Here is a 25,496-nt window from a genome sequence, read left to right as displayed (position 1 = left end):
GTACTGGATTGACAACGTGGTTTACTTCTTATACCCCATGTACATGCAGGTTAGATGGGGATAATTAATTTGTCTTGCCTGTTTTCTGACGTTGCGTTCACCAGCACTCAGCTGAGTACTCTTCCCAAAGACAGCCTCTTGCTTTCCATGGGATACTTTTCTTCAATAATTTATGTAATCATTAGGGCGAATTCATTCCAGCCTTTCCTCTCGTGTTTTAATGCCATTGCATTACTTGTAATTATATTCCTGATTTGAAGGAGAGGTGGAGGGGAAAGCCTGTTTGCTTCTGTGACTACAGCACAGCGATCACAAGAGGAACTGGGAAGAGCATGATGGGGAGGGATCGATCTATCCTTAGGTCATTGACTCTGGGCGTGGGCAGGAGCTGCTATTAGTCACTCAGGGACAGCAACTGCCAACATGCTTCATGGGAATTTGTGAAGCATGGGGCAGCTCTGCGGGAGGACAGTACATCCTTTGCTGCTTCCTGTGCTTTTGTTGGCAGACATGGCGCATAACCAAGTCATGCTTCATCCTTGAAGGCAACTTGGGTGCTTGGGATGTGGACCCCTTGGGTCTGCTTGGGGCACTCTTGAAAAGAATGGGAATTTGGCTGTTGATGTCATCTAGAAGGAAGAGGAGGTTTTAAAGACAAGGGAGGGCAGCTTGTGATGGACAGTCAGATCCTTAACCTGAAGCATTTGAGTGCAATAGAGATACTGACAGTGACTTACCCTTGGCTTTCTGCATCTGCAGGAGTTCATATTACTGATGTGTACGTAAGACTTTGGTAAAGTAGGACAGTTGCTAATTACTGTTTAAATAACCCTTTTAGTATTACATTGTGAATCCGGCCACTAAGCTTCACTTCCACCTGCTAAGATGTTGACGTGGGGGATTGTCCTAAGGTGGTGAAAAGGTGGGATGGAAATGTAGAGAAACCCTGTCATTTTTCAGTGCGTCTGGCCTGACTTAAGCCAATAAAACTTAGCACGAGCCTGTGGGGTACAGCAGCTGCTTGCTGGAGATATAAGTTGACTCAGTCCATCTTGGCCACATGGTTTAATAGGCCTCTGTGAAATCCCTGGGTCAGAGGCCAGCCACCATGCCTATCTTTGTCACATCTCGGTGATGTGTATCCTGGCAGGTTTTTCTTTTTGTTCCCTCCCCGGCATGGAAAGAACCATCTGCCGGGTTGGCTTTCAGAAGAATTTTGAAAAATACCAATTTCCCTTTGTTGGGAAAAGGGGGGGGGGGGGATTGGGACAGAAGGGGGAAGGAGAGCCTGACCTAAAACCAAGCCAGTATTTGCAGGGGTTTTAGAAAAGCTTGTATTGTGTTTCCTACTCCCCAAGGAAGGGTAGTCCTCTTTCTTCTTTTCTCTTTGATTCGATTCCCTGCCACTCTACAAGCAAGTCAGAAGCTGCAGCTGCTGCTGTCAGCTGGGAAGGGAGTCCCCTTGTTTAAAACCCATGTGTTAATCCCTGGTTAGAAAAAGTTGAAATGCTTTATGCTCTCCTTATAGTCCCTTTTGCTTCTGCTTGCCTGCAGCTTCACTGCCTGCTCACAGTCCTTGCCCCTTGTGAGAAAACACAGATAGAGGTTGACCCCAAACAGCCTCAACAAGGACCACAAGTAGGATAAAAGTCCATAAATAAATAAAACCAGACTGGACAAAGCGACCCAATCTAGTTTTTGAGAGTGGGGAAGGAATTGGAAAGGATGTCAAGTGTGTTGTGAGGTCTGGGGAAAAATTATAGGGGGCTTTGCAAGTAAGGGAAGCCGTTTTTGTCATGGCTGCTGGACACAGATGGGTAGAAATGTTTGCTCACAGGGGCTGCGCTTTGTTCCTGAGGAAAAGCCAGCAGCCCAGTGGGAGAGGAATTTAAATAGTGAAGTAAGGAGAAAGGAGGATTTGGGCTCTGCCAGATGGAGATGGCCATGCAGGCAGTGCTGGAGAGGGTCTGATGGGTAAATTGGAGGCCTGAGGGCCTCAGAAAATTTATCATCAGGTGTGATGCCACAACACTGAAGGGTGAATACAAAGAGTGGTCTGAGGTTGAAAGAGGAGAAAAAGAAAGATTTTTTATTTCAACCATGGCTGTTTCTCAAAAATACCCTCCTATCTTTCCCAGTGGAATAAGAAAGTGAATCACCACGGAGATAGGGAGAAAGGAGTTAGATGGTGGATGGTACAGGCAGAAAATTGGAGGCAGTGCCCTGTAACTATTGTGGTTGAACACTAACAAAGAGCATAGGTTTTCAGGACTTTCCTAAGATCCGTCCCAGTTTGCTAGTGGAAAATTGAGGTGTCTCACCCAGGACCACTGGAGAAGGCATCACACCTTCTGCTGCTTCAGCTGCAGCAAGAATCCCTCTGCCAGTCCCTGTGTCCACCCCTGTAGCTTGGTGCATCCATCAGGCTCCCACCACCACCCAGGTCTCTCTATCCATGGGCTGCAAGAAACAACTGGGGTCCCTGCGGGTCCTCCCTGCCACCCTCCCCTAGACGTGGAGATGGCACCCCTAGACGTGAACGTGGAGGAGTCCCACCCACCATGGCATCCCATGGCATGGGGTGGTTTGGCAGGTGGCTCAAAGCTCTTGTGTGCGGGCTCCTTTATGGCAGATTACCCATGACCCCTGCTCCCCATTTTGGGAGGAGGGAAGAAGCCGGCAGCCACTGTCTGTCCTCTGCCCTGCCTCAGTCCCTTCCCTGCCGTGGCCCCTCATTTAATGAAGAGGAGTAATTGGGAGCCCTCCCTCTGTCCCGTCTGGTGTGAGGCCATTTGTGTGCCGGAGGAGGAGGGGCAGATCCGGCACTGGGGGGGCTGGCAGTGGGGGAGAGAGGGAGGGAAAACTCTTTTGTTTGTTCAAGTAATTTAGGCTTCAGATGTTTGGGGAAAAAAAAAAAGCAAAAAAAAAAAAAAAGCTCAATCAGTGCTGGTAAAGGTGTGCTCCTGGCACATAAAAATATCTCAATAGCAGAAGGAGCAAAACACAACAAAGAAGTCAGGAGAGGTGTGAATCATTAAAAACAAAACAAAACGAAAACAAAACAAAAGAAACCCAAGGTAAAATCTGTTTCTGAGTTTCTGACCTTCACAAAGATCTCTGCATCCTGGTGCTGTCTTAAGTTGTGAAGGACTAAAAGCGGAGTGCGGGCTGAAGTGTGCATCAATTCCTGAGTGTTGCTGCTGGGTGTTTGCTTTGTGTCTGCTCTACTTAGCCGGATTGAGGTGAAGGATAGGAGAGTTTTGCAGCTAATGAATTTTTCTTTCTAGTTTATATGCGCTAACACATTGCCTTTGGTGTTGAGACTTTCTACTTCATGTGCACCAACACATTGCCTTGGTGTCTAGATCGCAGCTCTCCTGTGCATCTCTGTTTCCCATCATGCCCTTTAGACATCTCGCTTTTTTTTAAAATGGGAATGGAAAATCAAAGAAAAAAGTAACAAACACTTTTCTGTTCCTTTATGTTCAGTAAAACTCACTTTTAAACCTCACCGAGGGGCCTAAACTAAGTAGAAAGTGTCTCCCCTGTGATGGGCTTTGCTGTTGAAACCCTTGTGTTTCAACTGTGTGAAAGCTGTGGAAAAATGCACTTGGAATAGGCAGAATTTAATTTTTTTTTTTTTTTTTTTTTTAAGGTAGAAAATAGGGTAATGGTGTGAAAGAATGAATTAGTTATGGCAAATCTTATTAGTGTCCATTGTAAGCAAAGAAGCAGAGACATATGGGAGCACTTGCAAAATTATTCCTTGTTTATTCAGCTTTGTAACCGAAGCAAATTTTTTTGCATAGTGTCATTTATTTGGCAACTGGAGGGGTGTGGAAGGTGTGTGTATATGTAGCAAAAAGGGGGGAAGGGGGAACACAGTATTGGTATTCCATTAAAACTGATGCTCGGTGCTTTGTTTGTCAGGTTTTGGCAAGGCTTTTTGCTTTGAAAGCCGTTCAGAGAGGATCGGAGCAGATGGCAGGGAGATCCTGTTTGTGTTATTTTTGGACATTCCCATTGAAAGTCTCAGATTGTTGTCCTTTTTCCCCCCTTCCCCCACTCATGTATGTTTTTCTTTCTTCCTTCCTGTCCCCTTTCCTTCTTGAGAATTTTTTTTAAAGCATATATTATTAATAATAAAACATCACCTAAAAGCTGGGTGTGTTTCTGATAGATCAAGCTGTGGATATTTTATTTCTGTCTGCCTAGATTTGGACAAAGTTGCAGGGGGGACTGTCTACTCCTGAAGCGGTATGAGTGGCTTTAGGAGGGCAAGTTGGGTACGGATGGGAAGCAAGAGTGCCATTTTCGTGGGTTCAGCTGAATAGCAGCACATTTCCCCAGTAGATCGGCAGCTGTATTAAGTCCAGGCAGCAACTTTAGATTGAGGGTCTCTGATAAAACAACTTTTGTGACTTGCATGACATGTGCTCGTGACCTCCATCCTTTTTAAACCCTTGTGGTGGAGAGGGCCAGCTGCAGATAGATTGGAAAACTGAACTATGCTCTGGCTCTTCATGGTGGTCTTCCCATGTCACTGGTGAGATTCATTGGTCTTAGGCGGCCCAGAAGGCTTTCGTCCTGCCATCATCTGCGCCCAGATTGTGCCAGGAGGAGACAACTTCATTGCCTCGCATTCCTGGTATACGCAGCTTTCCCAAGGAGTAATTTAGCTTCATGTAACACCACTGGAAATGTCTGCAGTGGCTTCCATGTGGAAGTCTTCATTGAAGTCCTTCACAACCTTTGTGCAGGCAATCCAGCAAAGCTGAGCCCAGTCCAATCAGTTAAAACACTTGGCTAGCCCAGGTCTGTCAGTGAGGATGTGCACACACAAAGAAGATGGGAGGTCTTGGCTGCAGTCAGTATCCAAAAGTTCAGGTGATTCACCCGAAGCTCATCCAGATGATTAAATCTCTTAAGCTAAGCTGGAAATCTCGAGGAAACAAGCTTTCTCATGCTTGTTCTGTCAGTGGTTATTCACAGCTAGAAGCAGATATTTAAATCCTCAAATCTTTACATCAGCTGATATTAGAGGTGCTTTTGCACAGGAAAATGGTCTACAAGGACTTTAAGCTTTGGCCCAGAAAAGTGAGGAAATGAACTTTACAGGCTTTAGTTTAACTACTCTAACCCTTTAAGACAGTTCGGTGCAGGTTTTGTTTGATTTCAAGGCAATGATTCATGTTGGTTTTTAGATTGCTTGAACTTGTATACCCACATCCTCAACTATTTTTTTTTAACTGGTGCACTGAGGGAACCCACTTCAGAAGCTCTCATTTCATTTGTAATTGAATGAAAGCTAAGAAGTCTTTCACTTGCATTGGAGCACCTGAGTTTCAATGCTATAGCTGTAAGAGAGATCTGCTCAGATGGTAGCGGTGACACGGGATGTGTGATGTCATGTGAAGTGCATTTTGCTAGCTAGAATAAGCTACAGAGGCAAAAAAAAAACCCAAACCAAACCTGACCTTCATCTTGCTGTTACCTCTTGCTAGATGATGAACATCCTCTTGGCAGGATTTTTGCTCTGCAGTGCTGACTTTTACGCCTGCCTTATTAAAGTTTGGCAGCTCATCCTTGTTACCTACTGGACGAGCCTTCTGCTCAGAGGACCTTCCCTTGCTCCTGGGGTGGCACGGCTGCTCTGCCCAGTGTGGATTTCCCTTCGAGAGCTTCCAGCTATAAGGGCTTTCCTGGTCTGGCACGTTGAGAAAGGAGCCAAGCAACAGTCTCAGCCTAGACAAAAGGCAAACTCGATCTACTATTTATGTAGTTACTTAAACATGATTTAACCTAAATAATGCACACTGTGACTTGGACAGGGGAGAGGGGGAAGGGGAGGAGAGGGGCTTGTTTCTAATGAGCCAGGAGACAGCACAATTAATTACATATGAAGGACAGATAACAGACAGCAAACTGTCTACAGTAGAGAGAAACAAAATACCGATGTGAACAATTAAAGTGTCCACGTGATGGAAGGGTCAGTGATTTCTCATACAGCGAGCGGCTGGGCAGGGCCCCAGGAGAGATGCGATGGATGCTTGGCTGAGCGGCTGGCCAGGGGGGAGGCCAGGCAGGCATGGGCTTTCCAGGTTCTCTGCCATCAAAGTCGAGCAGGCACTTCTGAGGCTGACAGGCTACGCTCTGGGCATTATTTTCATCACATGTGCTTTTGACAGCGGAACCATTAGCTACTAATCTTGGTGACATGCAAGATGGGGAGGAGAGCCATCGAGGTGGGAGAAGAAGAGCAAAGGCTCTGTGGGCAATTAGGTACCTGCCTTAGGATGCTGCCAGCCATGTGGAGGAGAGCTGAGATGACGGAGGCCTTCCTTCCTTGTTTTTTTAAAAAATGTGTTAATTTTCCTCATCGTCTTTCAGATATGGAAGTGCAAATCCCAGCTGCTAGTAATTGAATTCTTCGAGGAGCGTGGTCAGAGATTTGCACCCTATCTGCTCCTCTCCAAAATTGCAATGGAGTCTGGCATAAGTTTATCCCCCCCAAAAACCCTTTTCACCCTCCCCTCCCTGCCAGCCTGTCTTGCAGTCAGCCCTTGGCTGTAAAGATTTGAAGGTAAAGGCCGATGGATTAGCCTAGGGAAGGGCCAAAGGTTAAATGAGCAGGGCTAGCAGCATGCAAAGGGCTACGATTGAAATATTTGCTGAATGCTGACAGGCAGCAGAATAGAGGCAGACAAGTGGCAAATTCCTGTTTTCTCCTCTAATTGAGAAAATATTTTGAGTGGTATTCAGGCAGGCTGCAAATCGAGACTCTGGGAAAGTCAGCCAGCCAGGGAGGGGAAGGAGGGGAAGACTTCAGTGGAAACACCATTCCCACTAAACCTGTTTCCAAAATTTTGCACTTACACTCATGGAAATCCCTGGAGCCTGGTGCTTACGTTTTGTTCAGTCATTTTTTCCATGCAACTGCAGTGTCAAAACTGAACTCAAAATGTCTCCCAAGCAGAATTTGACCCATTCCTAATGTTTTTGCGGCCACAGAAGTCTTGCTTTGCAAGTCTAGCTTCTTGCATGGGGGTGCTATCATGAAAAATCTGGGTGTTGTGAGGATCCAGCTATCATCTGCTGGTCAGGAGGTCAACGAGCTGTTTCAGCGCACGATGCAGATGAGACTTGATGGTGTGTCAGTAAAACATGACAACTACTCAACCCTTGAGTACATCCACCTGTAGTGTGGATAATACTTAGCTGTATTTCAAGCGCAACTGATGCATGATGCCTGCATGTCCGGGCAGGGCTGTGACAGTCATTGTGAAAGTGGAGGGAGAGAAATTGTGTTTATCCGATGCATTGCAGGTCAGCCGCACCAAATCTTGCCTTGGCCTGGCCCTCCTGCATCCTTTGCTTGCTCTTGGATGTGGGTGGGAGGCTCCAGTGGCACTTGGGAGAAGGAAATTCCAGCCTGATATGACCAAAAGCAGTTAGCTGGCCTTTCACACTGTCCTGGTTTCAGCTGGGATAGAGTTGATTTTTTCTTCTTCGTAGCTGGTAGAGTGCTGTGTTTTGGATTTAGGATGAGAATAATGTTGATAACACACTGATGTTTTAGTTGTGGCTGAGCAGTGCTTACACCAGTCAAGGACTTTTCAGCTTCCCATGCTCTGCCCGGTGCACAAGAAGCTGGGAGAGGGCACAGCCAGGACAGCTGACCCCGACTGGCCAAAGGGCTATGCCATACCATATGGCATCATGCTCAGTATATAAATTGGGGGGAGTTGGCCGTGGGGCAGTGATCGCTGCTCGGGAACAGGCTGGGCATCGGTGGGCGGGTGGTGAGCAATTATATCGTCTATCAGTTGCTTTGTATATTATTATTGCATATTATTGTTATTATTATTATTACTACTACTACTACTATTCTATTTCATTTTATTTCAGTTATTAAACTGTTCTTATCTCAACCCATGAGTTTTCTGACTTTCACCCTTCCAATTCTCTTCCCCATCCCACTGGGGTGGGGAGAGTGAGCGAGCAGCTGTGTGGTGCTTAGTTGCCAGCTGGGGTTAAATCATGACACACACCCTGACATCTTCCTCCAAGGGGTGATTTAGTCCTGTACATCCCCTCTGCTCTAAGCCTTCTGCCTTCCCCTTCCCAAAATACTCCTGCTAAAGCTGATAATGTACTGAAAAGGGTTTCATTTAATGTAATTTCCTTCTTTCTTAGAAATCTGTAGTTAGTTAAGGAGCTGGGCAGAAGGGAAGAACTATGTAAAAAGAAGCAGTTCCTTGAGCCAAAAAACAGCACGAGGGTCAACGAAGTTTACATTTGCTTCTATATGCTCATGTCATAAAACTCAGAGACTGGCTTATAAAATGTTTTCTGGTGAATGCCATAGATGCAGCGGAGGAAGGTTTTGGCAGGGGTATATCCTATTCATGGCCAGCAAGTTCTGTTGCTTTTGGGCCCTTGAAGACTTATGTGCTCCTTAAAGACACCCAACAGGAAGTCGGGAGCTTTTTTTTTAGTCAGTATGGGCTTGGTTAAAGCTTCAGCATTCATCAGCAAGTCCAAAACTTTGTTGTTAAGCAAAGGGAAAGAGAGCTTGCCTTGCTTTGTGGCTCCTCTTCAAGTAGAACATGCTGGGGTCTGCCAGGGTTCCCTTCTGTTGGCCTTGCCTTATGGCTGGCCCTGGAAAGTGAGTGACTGGGTCAGGGTGATACTTCTGCTCCTGGAGCAAGGCAAAGGACAACTATTTTCTAGGTGCACGGCCACAAAACAGCTGGTATGTTGGGTTGCTTGGTGCTGCAGATTTGTGCCTTGATTCAGGAGTCCTTTATTAGGAGCCCTGTAATGGGAGTAGGCAGCATGTTCACCACCTTACAGTGGGAAAACTGAGGCACTAACATGCCTCCTCTCTGTGTAATCTCTGTATCAGCAAGAGCTGAAAGTGAAACCCGCAGCTCATTCAGTCACCAAACCATCCTCCTGCCTTTAAATCATGGGTCTGTCTTGACCTTCCCGTACCCCCCTCAGCTGCTGCCTGGGTTGCACAAGTGAGAACAAAGTGACACTTGTTTGCCTCGTCCAAAGAGCTCACTCAAGCAGGTGATTGTCTTGCCTCCTTTTTCAGTCCCAAAACAAAGTGTTGAAAGTGTTGTCCTGGGATGTAAAACATCCTGTATATTCCCCCGGGACTGGATTTTTGTTTTCTGAGTGGAAGTGGCACTGAAAGGAAAAGAGGTCAAAATTGCAGGGTACAGGAGAATAATTCCCAGGTGCTGAAATTAGGAGAAACATGTGAGCATTTGTCCTCTGCACTCCTCACAGGAAAGGGAGCAAGGGAGCTTTAATGGCTCTAGCCACAATCACTAAAGAACTGATCCTTCATTTGCAACCCTGCCAGAAAAAACTGAGCAAAAGGATCAGAAGTCAATCAATGTCAGTTAAAAACACCCCATTGTTTATTTGGCTTGGGGATGTTGAGAGGCCAGCAGATCAGAGACCAACACGAAACCATGTCTTACAGCAAAGACCATGGTTCCCAGCCGTGAACCCCTGTTCACCTCCAAAAGGGAAGTTTCTCCCTTCTGTGTTCAGCAAGGGAGGTTTGATTTTATTTAATCATGTATATTTTCAGCACATGTGCTGCATCACATTTACATGTTTGGGGCTTAAAATCCAAAGGGGTTTGGACCTCAAAACCCAGGTGCACCCGGTATGCACACCAAGGAAACGGAAACATGGATTTTGTGCTTAAAATGAAAATGTCAAGCCATTAAACTTCCTCTGTTTTTATTTCCCTCTCTGCAAATAAGGGATATGACAGTACACACCATCCTCTATGATAAAGGATGTAGTTCCTAAGGTCTACAAAACATTTTGAACCCAAAGTGGTATCTAAGCATTGTTTCATTTTATTTGGCCTGCTCTAGTTACTAGTCAAAACAAGAGAAATACAAAAAGATATTGAGTCAGCGATGCTTTTGGTTTTTGTTTGAATTTGAAGCCCCAAAAATGAAAGGGGGGGTGGGGAGTGAGACAGGAAATATAAACTGAAACTAAAAAAGATACTTGAAGAAACCCAAGAGAAATGGAAATTGAGCTTTGCCAGGGTGTCATCAGCTGTAACAATCAGAAGTTTGAGCTCACCATGGAGTAAGAAATTGTACTTTTTCATGTAACAAAAAGAGAAGAGCTTCCCTCAGGGGACTGGTGAGTCTGGCCACCTCAAAGGTTTTAGTTTCTAAAATAATACCTGTAATATCGGCCTCTTTTAGTAGAGCTTTTTTTGTGAAGAGAGCCAAACCACTTTGGAAATAATTTTTCAGGGGAAACTGAGGCTCACAGCTGTAACCTAACCTGAGTTGTCACAGGTTATTCATACATGATATTGCTGTTCCAAAAAGGTTAAATGTCACAATTTCCAGGCTGGTGCTTTATCCTCCAGGCCATGTTTCCCCAGGGTCATCTGCTCTGTTGCTCAGGATTTTATGTTAAGAAGAACCAGCTTCTGACCAGAAGTTTAGAAATTTGCCCTGTTCAGAAAGAAAATTTATTTATTTTTTTTCCTCCCCGCATGTGATTTCTGCTTCTCAGTGGCTTATTTCTCTGGCAGAGGTTAAAAGAGCCTCCTGCCAGCCCCATGACACAGATTTTCAGCGAAGAAGTGACCGAAAACAAGTCTGAGTAAATGTCTTGTTTGGGTGTTTGTAATCTGACTCAGCAGCCCAGACCTTGATTTTTATCTTCTCAAATGAGTGGGTGGGAGGGATGGGTGATAACAGTTCAGAGCAATGAAGTTCCTAGCATCTGCGGCTGAAAGGAGGGAAGGTATTTTACAGTAAGAGCTATCAACATTGTGACGTTATTAATTCAGTTGTTTGCCCTATTGCTGTAGCATTTTGTGACGAGGACAGTATCTCAGTTCATTCCCATTTCCTACAGGACATTTTGCTTCTTTGGAATATTTTAGGAATTATAGGTACACTTCATCCTTCCCCCGTTGACTTTTCTTGTTACACCTGAGGCAAATACAATGAGCAAGTGTAGGTGAAATTTAATGTTGAATGTGAAAAAGATGGTAAAATAACATAGGTGGGAGTTGAAGAAAAGGAAAAGTTTCGTAAAGTTTGATAAGTTTGGTTGCAAAAACCTCACTCAGACTTTGAACAAAAAAGAAGTTCTCCTTGCTTTCCCCAAAAGTATAAGTCTTTTGTCAAAGAAAGACATCCAAAGAAAAATCTACAATGCCTTTGGGGAATGCAAACGAAAATAAACATGGGGTTTTTTGGCCGCATTTGGCTAAATAGGAGAGACCATCGGGCCTTTTTTTTTTTTTTTTTTCTTTTTCAAAACTGACACTGTTATTAAACCAAGACTGAACTTCAAAACTGAAGATTTATAAGCGTTCAAGTTCCTCCCACTCGTTTGATTTAGGCCTTTGAAACTCCAGGCAGGCGAGGGAGGAGGCTGGCTCCAGTGGGCAGGAGCCTCAGCTGCTGTGGTAGTGTCCTGGCCCTGCTGCTCCGCCTGGGCTGCCCCTGGCCTCTGCTGGGAATTAAGGGACTTTCAGTCATGCTTTGTCTCCTTTGCCGCAAATTAGGCTGCCTGGCCGGCTGCTGAGTATGTCCTCATGCTCACCACTGACTTGCCTATTACCACTCCAGTTCCTGTAATTTTAGGTCCAGCTCTTGCAGCAATATGAAGGTGTAGGCTTAGGTCCAGTCTTAAATAGTGGATTTGCAACCCATTGTGACTTGAAGCCTTGGGGATTTTTTGAAATTCCAAACCGGGTGCTGAGACAGCTGACACAGGGAGCTGGGAAAGGGAAATGGCCTTAAAACACCCTTAAGGGGGTAAACCGAGAAACACCAGCTAAGACAAGCATTGCAGCCTTGCACCAGCACCCATCCACTTCATGTCTGGGAGATGTGGGACTCTCAGGATGGAAGGGCTCAGGTCTTCAGGCTACTCTCACATCTTTGATTCCTTATACTAGCAATGTGGTTAGGCTTCCTTGGCCAACGAGTGGCAACATGCTGCAGCAATAGTCCTTGAGCGTGTTCCCTGTCTTGCTGGCATGGTTAGCCATGATATGTCACTGAAGAAGCTCCTCTTTAAGGGTAACAAAAGCCCTTTAGCCTTTGTGAGGCCAAGATGGGCTAACACAATCTCTTGAATTTCACTACTAGTGGTCTTGTACCTGCTAGAGGTTGAATTATCTGGATTTTGATGGATCCAGTATCCCTGGATTAGTCCAGTATTTGGAAGGGAGAGCTTTTGAAGGCCTTCAGTTTTGTTGGCATAAATCAAGGAGCCATGGTTGAACACCTTGGGTATGCTAGGTTAGAGATAATCCTAATAATGGTCTGAAAACCTTCTCTCAGGCTCATTGGAGAAGCGCTATAATGAAAAGATTTCTTACACTTAAACATGGGAGGAAGGAAAGAATCACAGAGAGTTAAAGGGACTTTCCAAATACAAAATACTTGCAGAGGGAAAGCAAGTCAGGACTCCAAAATTTCTCACCATCACACCAATAGTGTAGTCATGAGAGGACAGCATCTTCCCTTAGCCCAACATGCAGATGTAAAGTATTTTGGAACCTTACTACAGAGAGTGGAAATGTGAATAATATGTTTCTGGAGTGGCTTGGTGCTTAAAAGCTCCAGTTAGAAATGTGAAAGATGGTACCTGCTGCTCCTTCACTTGCTGCAGCTGCCATCCTAAGAGCGGGCACACCAGGGATCTCCTGGGGCTTTTACTGCCAGCTACAAAATAGGAATCATCCTTATTCTCTTCACAAGATGAATTGGTTGGTTTTGTAGGAAGCTGAGACCCCAGGTGAGTGCACAGTGTTCAGGAGTCAGCTTGAATGCCATTAGTTCAGTGTTGGTGGCTCCCAGCTCTCATATCTCAAAATAAAAACACAAAAAATCCCACCACCCGCCTCCACTACTTCCCAGTTTTCCAGACTACACCCCCTTCCCTTTGGCTTTATTGCAGTTCATTGTTATCCCTAACTGGGGAATTCTGATTTAATGGTGTATGGGACAGATTGTGCTCGACACCATTCCCCTTTTCTTTCATCCTGTTTCCATAGAATAACATAAGATGATCTTTGGCAAGTCCCCTTTTGTTTAAAAGAAAATCCAAACAGGGGAATCAGATTGATTGCTGGCTCTGTGTGCTTTTCTGTTCACTAGAACATCTTCCCATTGTAGTAACATCAAATGTAAAGACTGAGGAACTTGACCCGGCAGGTGCCAACTCTTGGGAATACAAATGTTCAGCTGTAGGAAATATCTCTGTTGCAGCTGCACTGTGGAAGCAATTAGATTGAGAATAATGGATGGGCTGCAGTAAGATAGAAGGGAATGACTCCATGGAGGTGCTTCATAGTGAGCTCATAAACCACAAGACAGGAGCGTGGACGGGCTGGTGATGTCAGCCGAAACCTGTGGTGGAATTCGTCTCCTCACAGAGGACTTCTTTCTGTCTGTTGTTGTTGTTGCTGCTTTTAATGGATCCCAAAGTAGGAAGCCCCAATGTGGGGTGACTGCATCAACGATAAAGGCGAAAATGCTGCTGTGTTTCGGTTTTAGGCAAACTTCTGGTTTCTGTTTCCACTGTCACAAAGTATTTTGCATTCACAAACCATTTCCTTTCTGAAGGCTGCAAGCAGGCTGCTTGTATGGGGAAAGAGACGCTCTCTATTAGTAAGGACCACAAGCCCAACTGCTGGAAAAATCAACACAGCCTTTGCTTTGGGGCACCTGTTACCACGCTCTGCATGTTACCTACCTACATGTGCAGATGCAGTTGTAGAAAAATGAGGAGCCTAAGACAGGCAGCAGTCATTTTGCTCAATGGTTGCAAGCAGAGGAATGATCATGTGTGAAAACATTCAACCTGCTCAATTTTGCTCTGTTGTAGAGTCAGGCTACAATAGGAAAACATAAGCATGAATCAGAAGGTACTGTCTTCAGGCAGGAAAGTCTCTTCTTGTCCTCTGTGTTTGTGAAGGACTCAGGTGTAGCCACACGGCTAATGGAAGGGCTCTTTCCCTAATGGTCTGTGCAGCAACACCTTTGCTTCTGGGAAGCACCTGAGCCTTCTCTGTGCTTGCACGCAACCCCTGCTACCTTGGAAAGAGGAGGTCTGCTCTTCCTCCCCAGCCACCTGTCCCTACAGGGGCTTCCCCACCATCATCTCATGGAGCTCTAATGGTAATTATCATCGTCTCATGGCTCAGCGGTGTCTGCCTTGAGACAAACCAACCGTATGGCTTTTAATGCCAGGCACGTCTTTTTGCACACAAGCTTCTGTACTACCCGCAGTTTGCGCTCTGCAGCCAAACACAAGCTGAATTCTGCTCCCATTTCTCAGAATTAAATATGTGCAAAGCTAGGTAAGAGGACTGGAACGCAATTAAATTCCTTATCACCGCATGCACGAGCCTTTGCAGGTATATGCAATGTCTCATTGCAAATTAGAAAAAGAAAGAAAGAAAAAGCAGTAAAATATGTTGAAAAAGCAGTTTTCTTACCCCCCTTTCATTCTGCTGAGTAAATGGCTTAGTAGTTGTCCTTTTTAGAAAACTATTTTTCAAGTTAATCTATTTTTTTTTTAATCTTGAGGTTTTCATTTCAGCTTGAAAAACAAACATAACTTCTGTTATTCCCACAGCTTCACTCCCAGACTTTCTCCCAAGCCTGGTACAAATGTTTAGTGATGGTGAGCCATGCAGTTTCTTGAGCTACTCTCTTTTCTTTTTCCTTTTAAAAAAAAAACAATCTCTGTGCTCAGCACCTTGCAGGGCTGAAAACTTTTCTGTGTTTAGAGAAGTAGCGTGGAAATAACGAGGTGCTTTGGGATCATTTTGCTTTTCCTCTTCTGGTTTCTTTCTTTTCTTTTTTATTTTTTCTTTTCTTTTTTATTTTTTCTTTCCTTTCCTCCGTTTTTGCAGGGTCAGGAGCTTTAGAAATTAGTGTGCATCAAAACCAGGGCAGACCTGCAACTGCCCCCACATCCAGTCACATCTTTCTTTGCTCTTTTGCCTGTGCCTGCTCTTCTGCCTGCCTGTATAAAAAAATAAGGTGATTTGGAAAGTTAAGGAAAACAGCCCAGCAGCTTGGTTGTGCTCTGAAGAATCTGGGGGGTTTTCTCCAGCCCAGTTCAGGATATGAGGATCTCTGCCTCCTCTGGCTGGAGATTTCTTAGTGGGAAGTTCCTTGCTGGAGTGTGGTGCCTCCTTGCCAGGGGAGCAGCACATGAGCTGATCTTTCTGAACAGGTTAAATAAACAGGACTGTGTTTGGGTTAATTGTCACTGGTTCCGCTGCTCTCCATTACTGATCTATCTGGGAGCCTGGCCAAAGAGCAGATGCGAGAAACAGCATCATCACCTCCCTCCTTGTCCTTATTGTGTCTGGCTTTATCCTTCTTCTTCTCCCCCCACCCCTTTTTCTTTTTTTTCTTTTTTTTCCCTGATTTTTTTTTCCCTTTGGCTGAGCAAAATAGGCCAGATGGCAGTGAGGGGAACAGACAACAAGTGAGCCATGGCATATGGGCAGCCTGTTTAATTTCAGCTCCTGTTGGGAAGTTGTTTGCAGGGAGATAAGTTACAAAAGCAGAAGAGGAGGAGGAGTGTGTGTTGGCGGGGAGGGACAGGAGGAAGGGATAACCCCTTTTGGGATCAAGCAGCCCAGCCGAGGGAGTCTGGGGCGCAGGGGACCAAAGCCCTGGCCACATTCCTGACACAAAGCAGTAAATTGGCTGTTTCCGTGTCAGTTTGTGTAGGAAGTCTTGTCGGCTGCACACGGGTAGGAAAGATGAAGATGTCTGTCCTCAAACGAGGAAGAGGAGGAGGAGGACATGTCTCCAATTTCCAGCTCACCGACCCTCCTCCAGGCGAGGTCCAGCCAGGCTTAGGAGAAGGAGTGTGGAGAAGTTTGCCCAGCTGCAGGAGAGGAATCATGTTGTCCATGATGATTTTTATCTGTGCATATGATTGTGTATGTTTTGCTCATACATTACTATGGATATCAATATAAGATCATCCACAGTAGAGTTCTTTGAAGCAAAAGGCATGAGTTTTAAAGTTTTATTGCAAAACTAAGTAAAAAATTGACACAAAACAAAATGAAAGGCAGCTTAGTAATAACATAATTTACAGCTACTGCCCTCCCCCCTCCCTTCTCTTTTCACACTCATTTTTCTCTCTTCTATTTTGCTTTCTGGATTCAATATGTTAGCTATCAACTTCTTGCTATCTATTCACATCGTTCATGCATTTTGGATTTTGCTGACTGAGACAAAAGTGGGTCTTGCCATGAATGTGCCTCAGTGATTTAGGGACAAAATTAGAGTTAATTGCACTGAATTATATATATGTGAGTCTTCCTGGCTTCATTTTGATGAACTGGGACTTTGGGAGGCAGTGGAGGAGAGGGGTAGGTGTACTTTTCTTAATTTTTATAAATGTGTTGATTTTGCATCAGAACTTCATTGCAATGGAGTTAAAAATGCCTACACAATTTAAGAACTTGAGAAGTTTTATTCCCATTGATGCTCAATGAGATTTGGAGTTCCTTGGTACAGGCTGTCATCTCCTTCACCCCAGAGACATTTTTAAAAATCTCTCATTTTGGCCAACAACATCAACATTTTTTTCTATTTGCTTCTCTTTGATGGGAACAAGCACAGAATCCCAATAGAATCAGCACTCGTATGGACCATTCGGAGTTCTATGAATATTATCAACATCCTGACCAGCGGAGTGGGACTCTGGCTCGATGTGCCTGTGGATGGGATTCAGCTGTGAGCTCCATGCTTGTACTTGGTGGGGTGGGAAAACTCTACAAACCAATTAACTCTGGAAATCTCTAGCCCTATTGGCAGGATGCAGATGATTGTGAACCATGGTTGTGCTCTACGCCTGCACAAAGAACTTTTTATAAGACATTAATTTTGCAGAGACGTTCTTATTCACCAGAGAGTCTGAGAAGAAATGATTATGCATTGCTGGCTTGGTGGAGCAGAATTTTAACTTCCAGCTCAGGCATTCCTCCACTGATTAGTTTTAACATGAAATAGAAACACAAGCCTGTGATTTATTGGTGAAATATTTAAGACAGATTGTTAAATTATTCAAATAGCAGGTAAGCAAGCAAAAAAAAAAAAAAAAAAAAAAAGGCAGCTCATCCAAATAAGAGCTCAGTAGTTTTCCTGGTTTTCCTGAATTTGAAAAAAGTAATTTGGACTCACTAGATATCTGAAACAAGAGGTGTTATTTCAATGCAAAGAAAAACATATTTCAAAGTGAAAGATTTCAACCTTATTATCCTTCCAACAATCTTAACCTTGAATCTTTCTCCATCTGATCTCTGCAGACTCTGTTTCATCTGCAGTGCTAGGAATTCTTGCAACTCTCCAACGTTTCCTACCACTCAACTACTACATCTCTGGGCACTCGCTCAACCTGGCTGCAGTTTTCCTCTTTCTACGAACGCTAATTGAGGGACCTTTTGTCCTACTGTTGATAAACCAGGCAGAGACCTCTCCAGTCTTCCTGGCTGGGGTTCGAATACCGCCTCATCTTGTCTTGCAAGTGGAGTTGACCTGCCATCCTACCTTGTGCTGGAGAAAAAGCCTGTTGAATCTGCTATACTTGTCTTTGCCCAGTTGCCCTCTGATATCTGGATAACATGCTCACAATGTAAAACTAGAACTGTCTTCTCAGAGGAGGAGATAGGGATCATACTCATAGTTTCTAAGGACTCCAGAGTTGTGGTAATAGTAGCATAGGCTCAGTGCAGTAGTGAATGAGTGAAGTATAAAGTGTTTTTGTGGAGCCTTAATGCTGGATTCCCCATTTTTTGAGAATACAATATGTCGAAATTGCTGCATCCTAAGGAACTGTTATTGTTGTTTTCAGTTTCTGTGCACCTAAGTTTCTCTAAATTTGAGGGAGGTTACTAACTCCCACAGCCATATGTGTTCTGAACATAAGACCAGTGTGAGACTTTAAAAGCAAAGTTCATTGGACTTTGACACGTCTTCAGTTAAAACGCATGGGAAACGTGCATTAAAATCTGTAGACGGCTTTGAAAAATTCAACCCTTTCTCTTCATCTACTCCCATTTCAATACAAAAAAGAAGTGTTTTTCTAGTCTGACCTCCTCTAGCGAGCACTCCATCTTGGGCTGTGCAGCTGAGGAGGAGAAATCTTGCACGGTCTGACTCTTTCAAATATGTGGCAGCTGAAAAGAAGATAATTAAGACAGGCAAATCCAAACAGTACTTTTGCAAATGGCATTTATCTTTTTGTGTGTGTGTGTATCTATTTTCTACTTCTCCACCTGCCTTCAAAGGGAAGCTGATAAAAAGGATTTGCTTGGCTTTTTTCTTGCTGTAGGGGGAAGGGTGTCATTTGTGTGTGGTGCTGCAGGTGAAACTACCCCAGAGGGGGCAATCCTACCAAGAGGGGGCAGCTCCTGCGACTGAAGCACTTCTTTTTCTTTTTTTCCTCTTTGTGGGTTTGTTGTGCTGTGGGACCACATCCTTTATGGCATGTAGGACCAGGCAAGGGTTTATGGAGCAATCAACTCCATCAGCAGCAGCTGCAATCGCATAATGCTTCAGCCTTTTGTAATAGATTTTGTGTGTGTGTGAGCTGAAAGTATGGCCAGAAGGGAATGAGATGTGAAATGTTGGGCTTTTTTTTCCCTTGGAAAGAGCCTGTCTGAGCTCCTTTATGTTTTTCAGGCTCAGGGATGAGAGAGAGCGTGCGTATGTGTGAGGGCGTGTGTGCATCTGTGCCCATACAGTCCCTCAAGTGGGAAAAAAATCCGTTTGCGGTTCACACAGGAGGAATTTCTGATGGAGACAACAGTGCTAAGCAGAAAGGCACATCCTGATCTCTAGCAAGTGAGGGGCATGCTCACACACACACATACTCTCTGGGCACTCTGCATAATACGTGCAAAGTGCTGCCCTTTAATGAACGTAACCTATGGCGGCTGGGATGCAGCCGGCCAGACCTCGCCATTAATAAACTGGGAACATTCTTCTCCTTTTTAGTCCCTTTCAATGCCAGCCCTGCGGTTTGATCTCCCTTGAATGCTGCTCCCCCTCATTTGGGGCTCCAATTCTGAGAAGATTTGGCGCATTGTTTGAGGTCGCAGGATGTCGGATTGATTTCGAAGCTTTTGTATTGACTCCGGGCTCCTGAATGAAGCTGTCATGTGTGTCTGTGGTTGGCTAGCAGGCTGTCCGGCTGCAAGCTGTGCCTTCCTTTGTTGTTTAGGCCTCATTGAGCTGAGGGAAGAGGCTCATTTCAGGGTGATTTACCACCACCCAAACACCAGCTGTCTGTTGTACTGCTGCTTGCCTCCACCTTGGATTCAGTTCTTGTTTCCCTTCATTTCCCCCTTCTCTCCCACTCTACCACTGTAGGCACTTGGGCACTAGATCTTCAAGATGTGTGGATCACCCTGACACAACAGTGTGAAAAACAGAAACACTGAATACGTTGCTCTCCCCAATGTCATTTATGCACCCATGGGGATTATTTTTAGGGTTCACTGTTGCAGTACTACATGCATGTTTGCTTGTTGGTGAAAGACTGAATTATGGCCTTAGGAAAAAAACAAAAAACAAAAAACAAAAAACCACCGTGTTTCTCTTGGCTTGTTACTAAGTAGTCCATAGTGAAAAACAGTAATGATTTTATTTCAAAATAACCATTAAGCTCAAGGACAGGACAGCAGGCTGAATTGCACAGCATGCCTGGTGCAGGATGTCAGGGGAGGTAGCTGCAAATGTGCTCTCCGGTCCTGGAAATGTTGGGATATTTGCATGGATGGGGAAGGAGCCAGAGAAGGATGGCATCGCCTCCCTACATGCTTGATATTCCTGATCTAGCACTGCTGCTGTGTTTATGTGGGTATCATGCTGGAGAGCTATTTTGGTGGCATAAGACAGGAGAGGAAAAAAAGGGAAGAGGCTGTGAAGTGCTGCTCAGCTCAGCTTCGTAAAGGTCTTTCAGAAAAGGACTTCTCCGTGAAAAGGCAGGCTGCTTCAGTAGCTGAAATGCTGATAAAAACCTTGGAAAGGCCACACTGGAAGCTGTGCTCTTCTCCATGTTGCCATGGGTCAAAGCTTAGTGATCCTTTCTGCACCTCATGTTTTCATCTGTTGGTGGAGGACATTTTGAGGGTATTGCAAGGCACAAGGTTGGAGAGAACTTGAACAGCTGAAAGCCAGGGCCAGGTTTGGCCAGTGAGACCTTCCAGGGGCCAAGTGGAGGTGGGCTGCAGCAACTCCTTGGGGGTGAGGCTACTGCCAGTATTTTCGATGGCTGTTGCTCAAAACTGAGGAGCACTGATGGGAACTGAGCAGTTCAGAGCCCAGCTGGACCTGCTAGCAGCTGCAAGGTGCATGGCATGGTGCTGCTAAGCCAAGCCCACCCTTCCTGCTGATCTTTCCAGCAGCAGACTTGGGAGAGCAGGAGGAAGATGGAATCCTCCAGTTAATCCCAGCCAGCTCCTCTGGAGCACAGAGCCTGGCAGCTCCACAGAGGCCTGCCAGTGCCACATGCGTCACGTCTGACTTCTTTAACCAGGTCTGGCAGCTCCACACGGGACCTCTGTATGCAACATGGCAGCACTGGGGCTCACCGCAGCCTCTGGGGCTGCCCCAACAGTGGCAATTTTTGTGTGCCCCCACGCCTCCCCCCAGAGCTGCTGGCGTGAAGCGAGTTGTGACTGGCCCTCATTTGACTTCTGGGTGATGCAGTTTGGTGTTTCTCGACCACAGGCTGTTAAAACTGGCGACTGATCAGCTCCTGTCACCCGTGCAGCTGAGATAATTAAGCCTGTTACTATTACTATTATTATTTGTCATCTTTTTCTGCAAACTTTGGTCAACTGCTGGAGCCCGTGGTGCAAGGAGAAGAGTGAGGCCAGTGAGACTCTCTGTAAGAGGTGGGATAACAGGACCTATGTGCTTTGCTCTTCGATGCTCGCCGAGGAGCCTTCTTGCTCTTTGCCTTGGGAAGAGAGATGTCTAACGATGGGTGGGAGCGAGCAGAAGGCAAAGTGAGTTCCTCCATTGGAAATCCTTGTGCCTACTTACTTCTAAACCAGAGCATTGCATCAAGAGCAGGCGGCACAAGAGTGTTTAGTAGCAATACATCTGTGAGGTTTCAAGACGACTGTGCTCCTCCCCAATGCTGTAATTAAAAGGCCACGAAAAACGGAAATGATGCTCTGTAAATTAAGACTGAATGTCTCTAGTACTCAGTGAGATGAGGCTTCTCTCTTTGCAGTGTTGTTCTCCCTTCCCTTCAAGCATCAAGCACTGCTGGATTGAGGAGTGGGGGATATAATGGGAGGCAGCAACCACAGCAGGATAGCCCCAGTGAGGTGTTTTAATTTCTTAACAAGCTTCTTGGGCACTAGAAACTGTAAATAACATACAGATAAACAAACAAAAACTCACTGACCCTTAGCACCCTGGAGGGCTCTGTTTCAGATTGCTGAATAAAAGCTGAAGTTGCATATGGATGTTTAATATAACACAAGGCGTGTGCTGCAGAAAAGCGTGCTTTCTTCTAATCTGGTTCCAGACAGAAGCATCGAAACGAAAGCCCCTTTCCCTATCCCCACTGAACCACTTGGTGTATGTGAGGAAACCCCTGAATGACAAGGCCTCCATCTGCTCTCGAACGGAGTTGCGACTGGCTGCAAATGTTGTCCATATGCTTTTTTTTTTTTTGCCTTTCAACTTAGCTGCCTAATGTTAGACACCTATCCCCAAATTAAGCATCTGCCCACAGTAGGCTTTCCTAAAAAAAGGTGGAAGTAGTAGCTAATTCAGGCGATGCACATTAGGAGAGGTGCATCTGCAGTTGGAAAAGGAGATGGGATTATTCATCCAGTGCATTGCTTTCATTTACTTTTTTAGGGAATGGAAGAACCCCTGCATTCTTGTACTGTGAGGGAAAAAGAAAAATACCATCAGATTTTGGGTTCATATTCCCCCTCTGTTCTTGATTTTCCAGGTGGTTATGGGCAACATCTTGCATTTCTCTCTGTTAAATAAAGCTGGTGATACTTCCAGCCAGACAGGAGAACAGGGCCATGGTTTGCCATGAGCTCAGGTTGCATGACACTATATCCTAGAAGCCAGAGAAGTGCCTAAAATGGGAGTTTTTCCTTGGTTTGTGGTATAAAAAGGGCTGGAGTATCTTTTTCAGCATAATGACTTTGCAGTGGATACTGGGACAAGTTGACCATCAGCAAGGCATGTATCGATTCAGTTTCCTAAAGCCAGGTGTATCTTGCTGCTATAGGCATCCTAAGGTATCCTGTCTGTCCATCAGCTGCCTGTTAGGAAATGTGTGAGTCTCCCTCAGGTCCTTTTGTATCTCTAACTTGTTTTACATACCGTGGAGTGTCTAGAAAGTCTCCTTTGGTTAGACAGACGAGTCTCTCCTTGTGCCTCAGTTTCCTATCTCTAACATAATAATTTAATACAACTGCTATAAATTTTACTTTAATCACTTCTTTCTGAGGAATGGTTTTCAAATTTATGAGATTACAGACTAATTGCTGAAGGACTGTAGTAATGGGGCAAGAGCAAAATATCTTTGATAGATGGGAGTCACAGGCAGAGGATACCAGTTGGAAGTAATCCCCTGAAAATCTCAACGTTTGACAGGTTGCAATTAGCAGCCCAAATATTGGGCATTACGGTTAAGTATCAGGTGTACGTACAGCCTTTTCAGCGTCTTTTTGTTTCCAGCACCTCTTCTGGAAAGAGGAGAAAAGATAATTTTTCCACATTATCTAACCTTGCTGGGACTTGTGAGATGCTGGGGTCACCAAGTAAGAAACCTCACCACACCTGGCAGGTTGCAGGCTCTCCCGAGGTGACCAGAAGTTTATCTGCCTGTTTATAATTCCTGCCACCAAGGGTCATTTCTCTGCTGTGCCCTGACATTGAGCAATGGCTGCAATTCCTTTTAATTGTGCCCTTTCCCTTCCTCATCATTTAGGGCAGAGCGCTTCCACTTGGCTAAACTCATTAACTGTTTTAATGTTAAAGTCTCCTTTTCCATATAAATTCATCCAGCTGAAATCTCACAATTCTCCATGGCTGCACGCAAGCAGATTCTCTCTCTGTTGCCTAGCAGATGCTGAGAGTGTTTATTTTTCAGCTATGGACAGCAAAAGTCTGAAAAAAGTCAATGTCTTTGTGTGTATGCCTATGGAAAGCAAGTAATTGTGATGGGTTTGTGGGGACTCAGTTGGCTGTGTTACTGTTTGAGCTCAAGGAACACTGACCAAACCTGCAATCCCAGTCCCTTTCTGCCATGGTGATTTATCAAGACGCCCAGGTCTGATAAGCTCCAGAAATGCTTTGGTGAAGATCCAAAATGACTCAAATAATCCCTGGAAAAGAACGAAGTTAACGTGAGGGACATCGCTGGTCAGGTCACGCTCAGTCAACCTGATGGGTAGTGAATGAAAAGGAGGTGGTTGAGCTCAGCTTATTTCCTAAACTGTTGGCTGCAGGCAAAAGGAGGCAGAGGTGGCCCTGTTTCTCTGGAAATCTCCATCAGCCGTAGCACGTTAGTGATGCTGCAGGGTCTGCGTGAGCAAACTGCAGTGTTGGGTGAGGGTGGGCTGTTAAATTCCTGGCAAGGACTTGCCAGTGGTTATATGGACCAGTTGGCCAAATGTGGACAAGTCACACCTGTAGACTTTATTTCACCAAATCTAGCTACGATAGAAGCAAGTACGCACTAACTTGTAACGGTGAACAGAAATGCTGGTGTATGGGCTTTACCTCAAGTCACTCCAGTTTGGTAATTGTAGACACTGAGTGTAGTAGACTTGTTCCTGTTCATGTATGCATATGAAAACATCGAGTTAAAATAACCTCTTCCTTTTCAGCTTGGCTTGCCCATATTCACACTGTTTTTGTACACACCTTGCTTTCCTTCTGCCCCTGTCTGTGTTACATCCCTTATACTGTGATGTTTTACCATTGCAGAAGTCTCCTTGGCAGCTTGAGAGCTACCACTCTGTGGAAAGGTGTCTCCCAGAAATGCAGGATAAGTCCACAGTCTTCCCTAATGCCCTTTCTTCTCCTGCTTCTGGTCATAAATATAAGCCTCTTGTTCTTCAGTGGTTCAGATTGTGCTGATGTTTTTCTTGCCTTATCTCTTGTAGGGAAAAGTCATTGGAGATGCAAAACTGCTCCTGAGTTGTGGTTGCAGAAAAGGGAAAAATGCTCAAGTGAAAGACTCAGATCAGGTCAGTCAATATGTACCTTAACTGGTGGAAATACAAGAATATGTTAACATCTGATTGATTTGAACTGTGCTGTTGCATATCAGTGTTCCTGGCCACAGTCTTTGGTGTGGCTGACAACGATACAACATTAATGGTTTTATATTTGTTATTTGTAGAAAAACCCTGAAGCAAGATCAGGGATTTATTGCACTGGGAGCTAGTAATGCCCTAGCCTGACTTACTCCCATCTGGTTCATTTATTCATGAATTCTGTTCCTTTATAAAAATCTACTCCAGGCAATGCCTTTTTTAAAGAATATTGCAATTCCTTGCTGGCTAAATACATGCAGCCTTTGGTCTCATACTGTAGGTGCCTGGATGAGCAGTAGTTACAGAGGAACATGCCATTCATTGCATGCTTTTCTTCTAAAGTGACACCATCACAAGAACATTCTTTAGTGAGGTTCCTCATGATAGACATGGAAAAACTTGTTCACAAACTGGTGGCGAGGTTTCAATATTCATTACTTGGAATGAATGTCCTCTTATTCTAAAATTGCTCAAATTGACATCAGTGGGACCACTTGTAGGGTTCAGTAATTGCAAGTGAAGTGGACTGCACTCTGAAGGACAGCCAGCTTCCCACCTCCTGCCATTTTGCACTTAATCAGACCAGCTGAGTTTGCCCCTGTCAAAATTTTCAGTTATTATGGCCTTCCGGCTTTGTAGCTAAAGAAAATTTTTAATCCAGAGATCATTCGTGCCAAAGATGAAACAAAACTTGATTTGAGCAGAAACGTTTTATAAATATTGGGTCAGCCAATGTTAAATGTGGTAGAGTGAAGCCATTGATCTCAAATATCAAACAACTCTGCTCACTAATGTACCTTGTGAAGAACCTGTGACCAGGCAGAGACCTGAAGCAGATTCAATGTCCGTGAATCTTCAGGAACTCCCAATAATTTACTGATGGGAAAAGAGATGAATTCTCAGGAGGAAAAATGTTTTTCATTTTCAACATACATGTTCATCAACCCTAATTAATAACAATGTCTCTGAGACTTGTTTTGTTAATGTCTGAGAAGATCTGAGAACAGCTCTATCTATCCTGTGGTGGATTCTGTTGTGAGGAACGTTGGTCGCACTTATAAATGCTTTGTAGGATTGAGTCTTTTGTTGATGTTGTTTTTTTTTTCTTTAATTAATATTTTCAAAATAA

General features: G+C 44.7%; 1 protein-coding gene across 1 annotated transcript in view; it reads left to right on the top strand.

Moving 5' to 3' along the window:
* The window catches only part of SETBP1 (SET binding protein 1), a 263,504-nt gene that overhangs the window by 26,426 nt on the left and 211,582 nt on the right, over positions 1-25,496 (top strand). Inside the window, 1 exon segment of the mRNA XM_082335560.1 lies at positions 24,215-24,298. Coding sequence (XP_082191686.1) covers positions 24,215-24,298 — 84 coding nt within the window.

This window comes from Platalea leucorodia (assembly GCF_965183815.1).
Source record: "Platalea leucorodia genome assembly, chromosome: Z".
NCBI classification, from domain to species: domain Eukaryota; kingdom Metazoa; phylum Chordata; class Aves; order Pelecaniformes; family Threskiornithidae; genus Platalea; species Platalea leucorodia.
The sequence above is the reverse complement of the archived record's forward strand: the minus strand, read 5'-3'. Positions and strand labels throughout refer to the sequence as shown.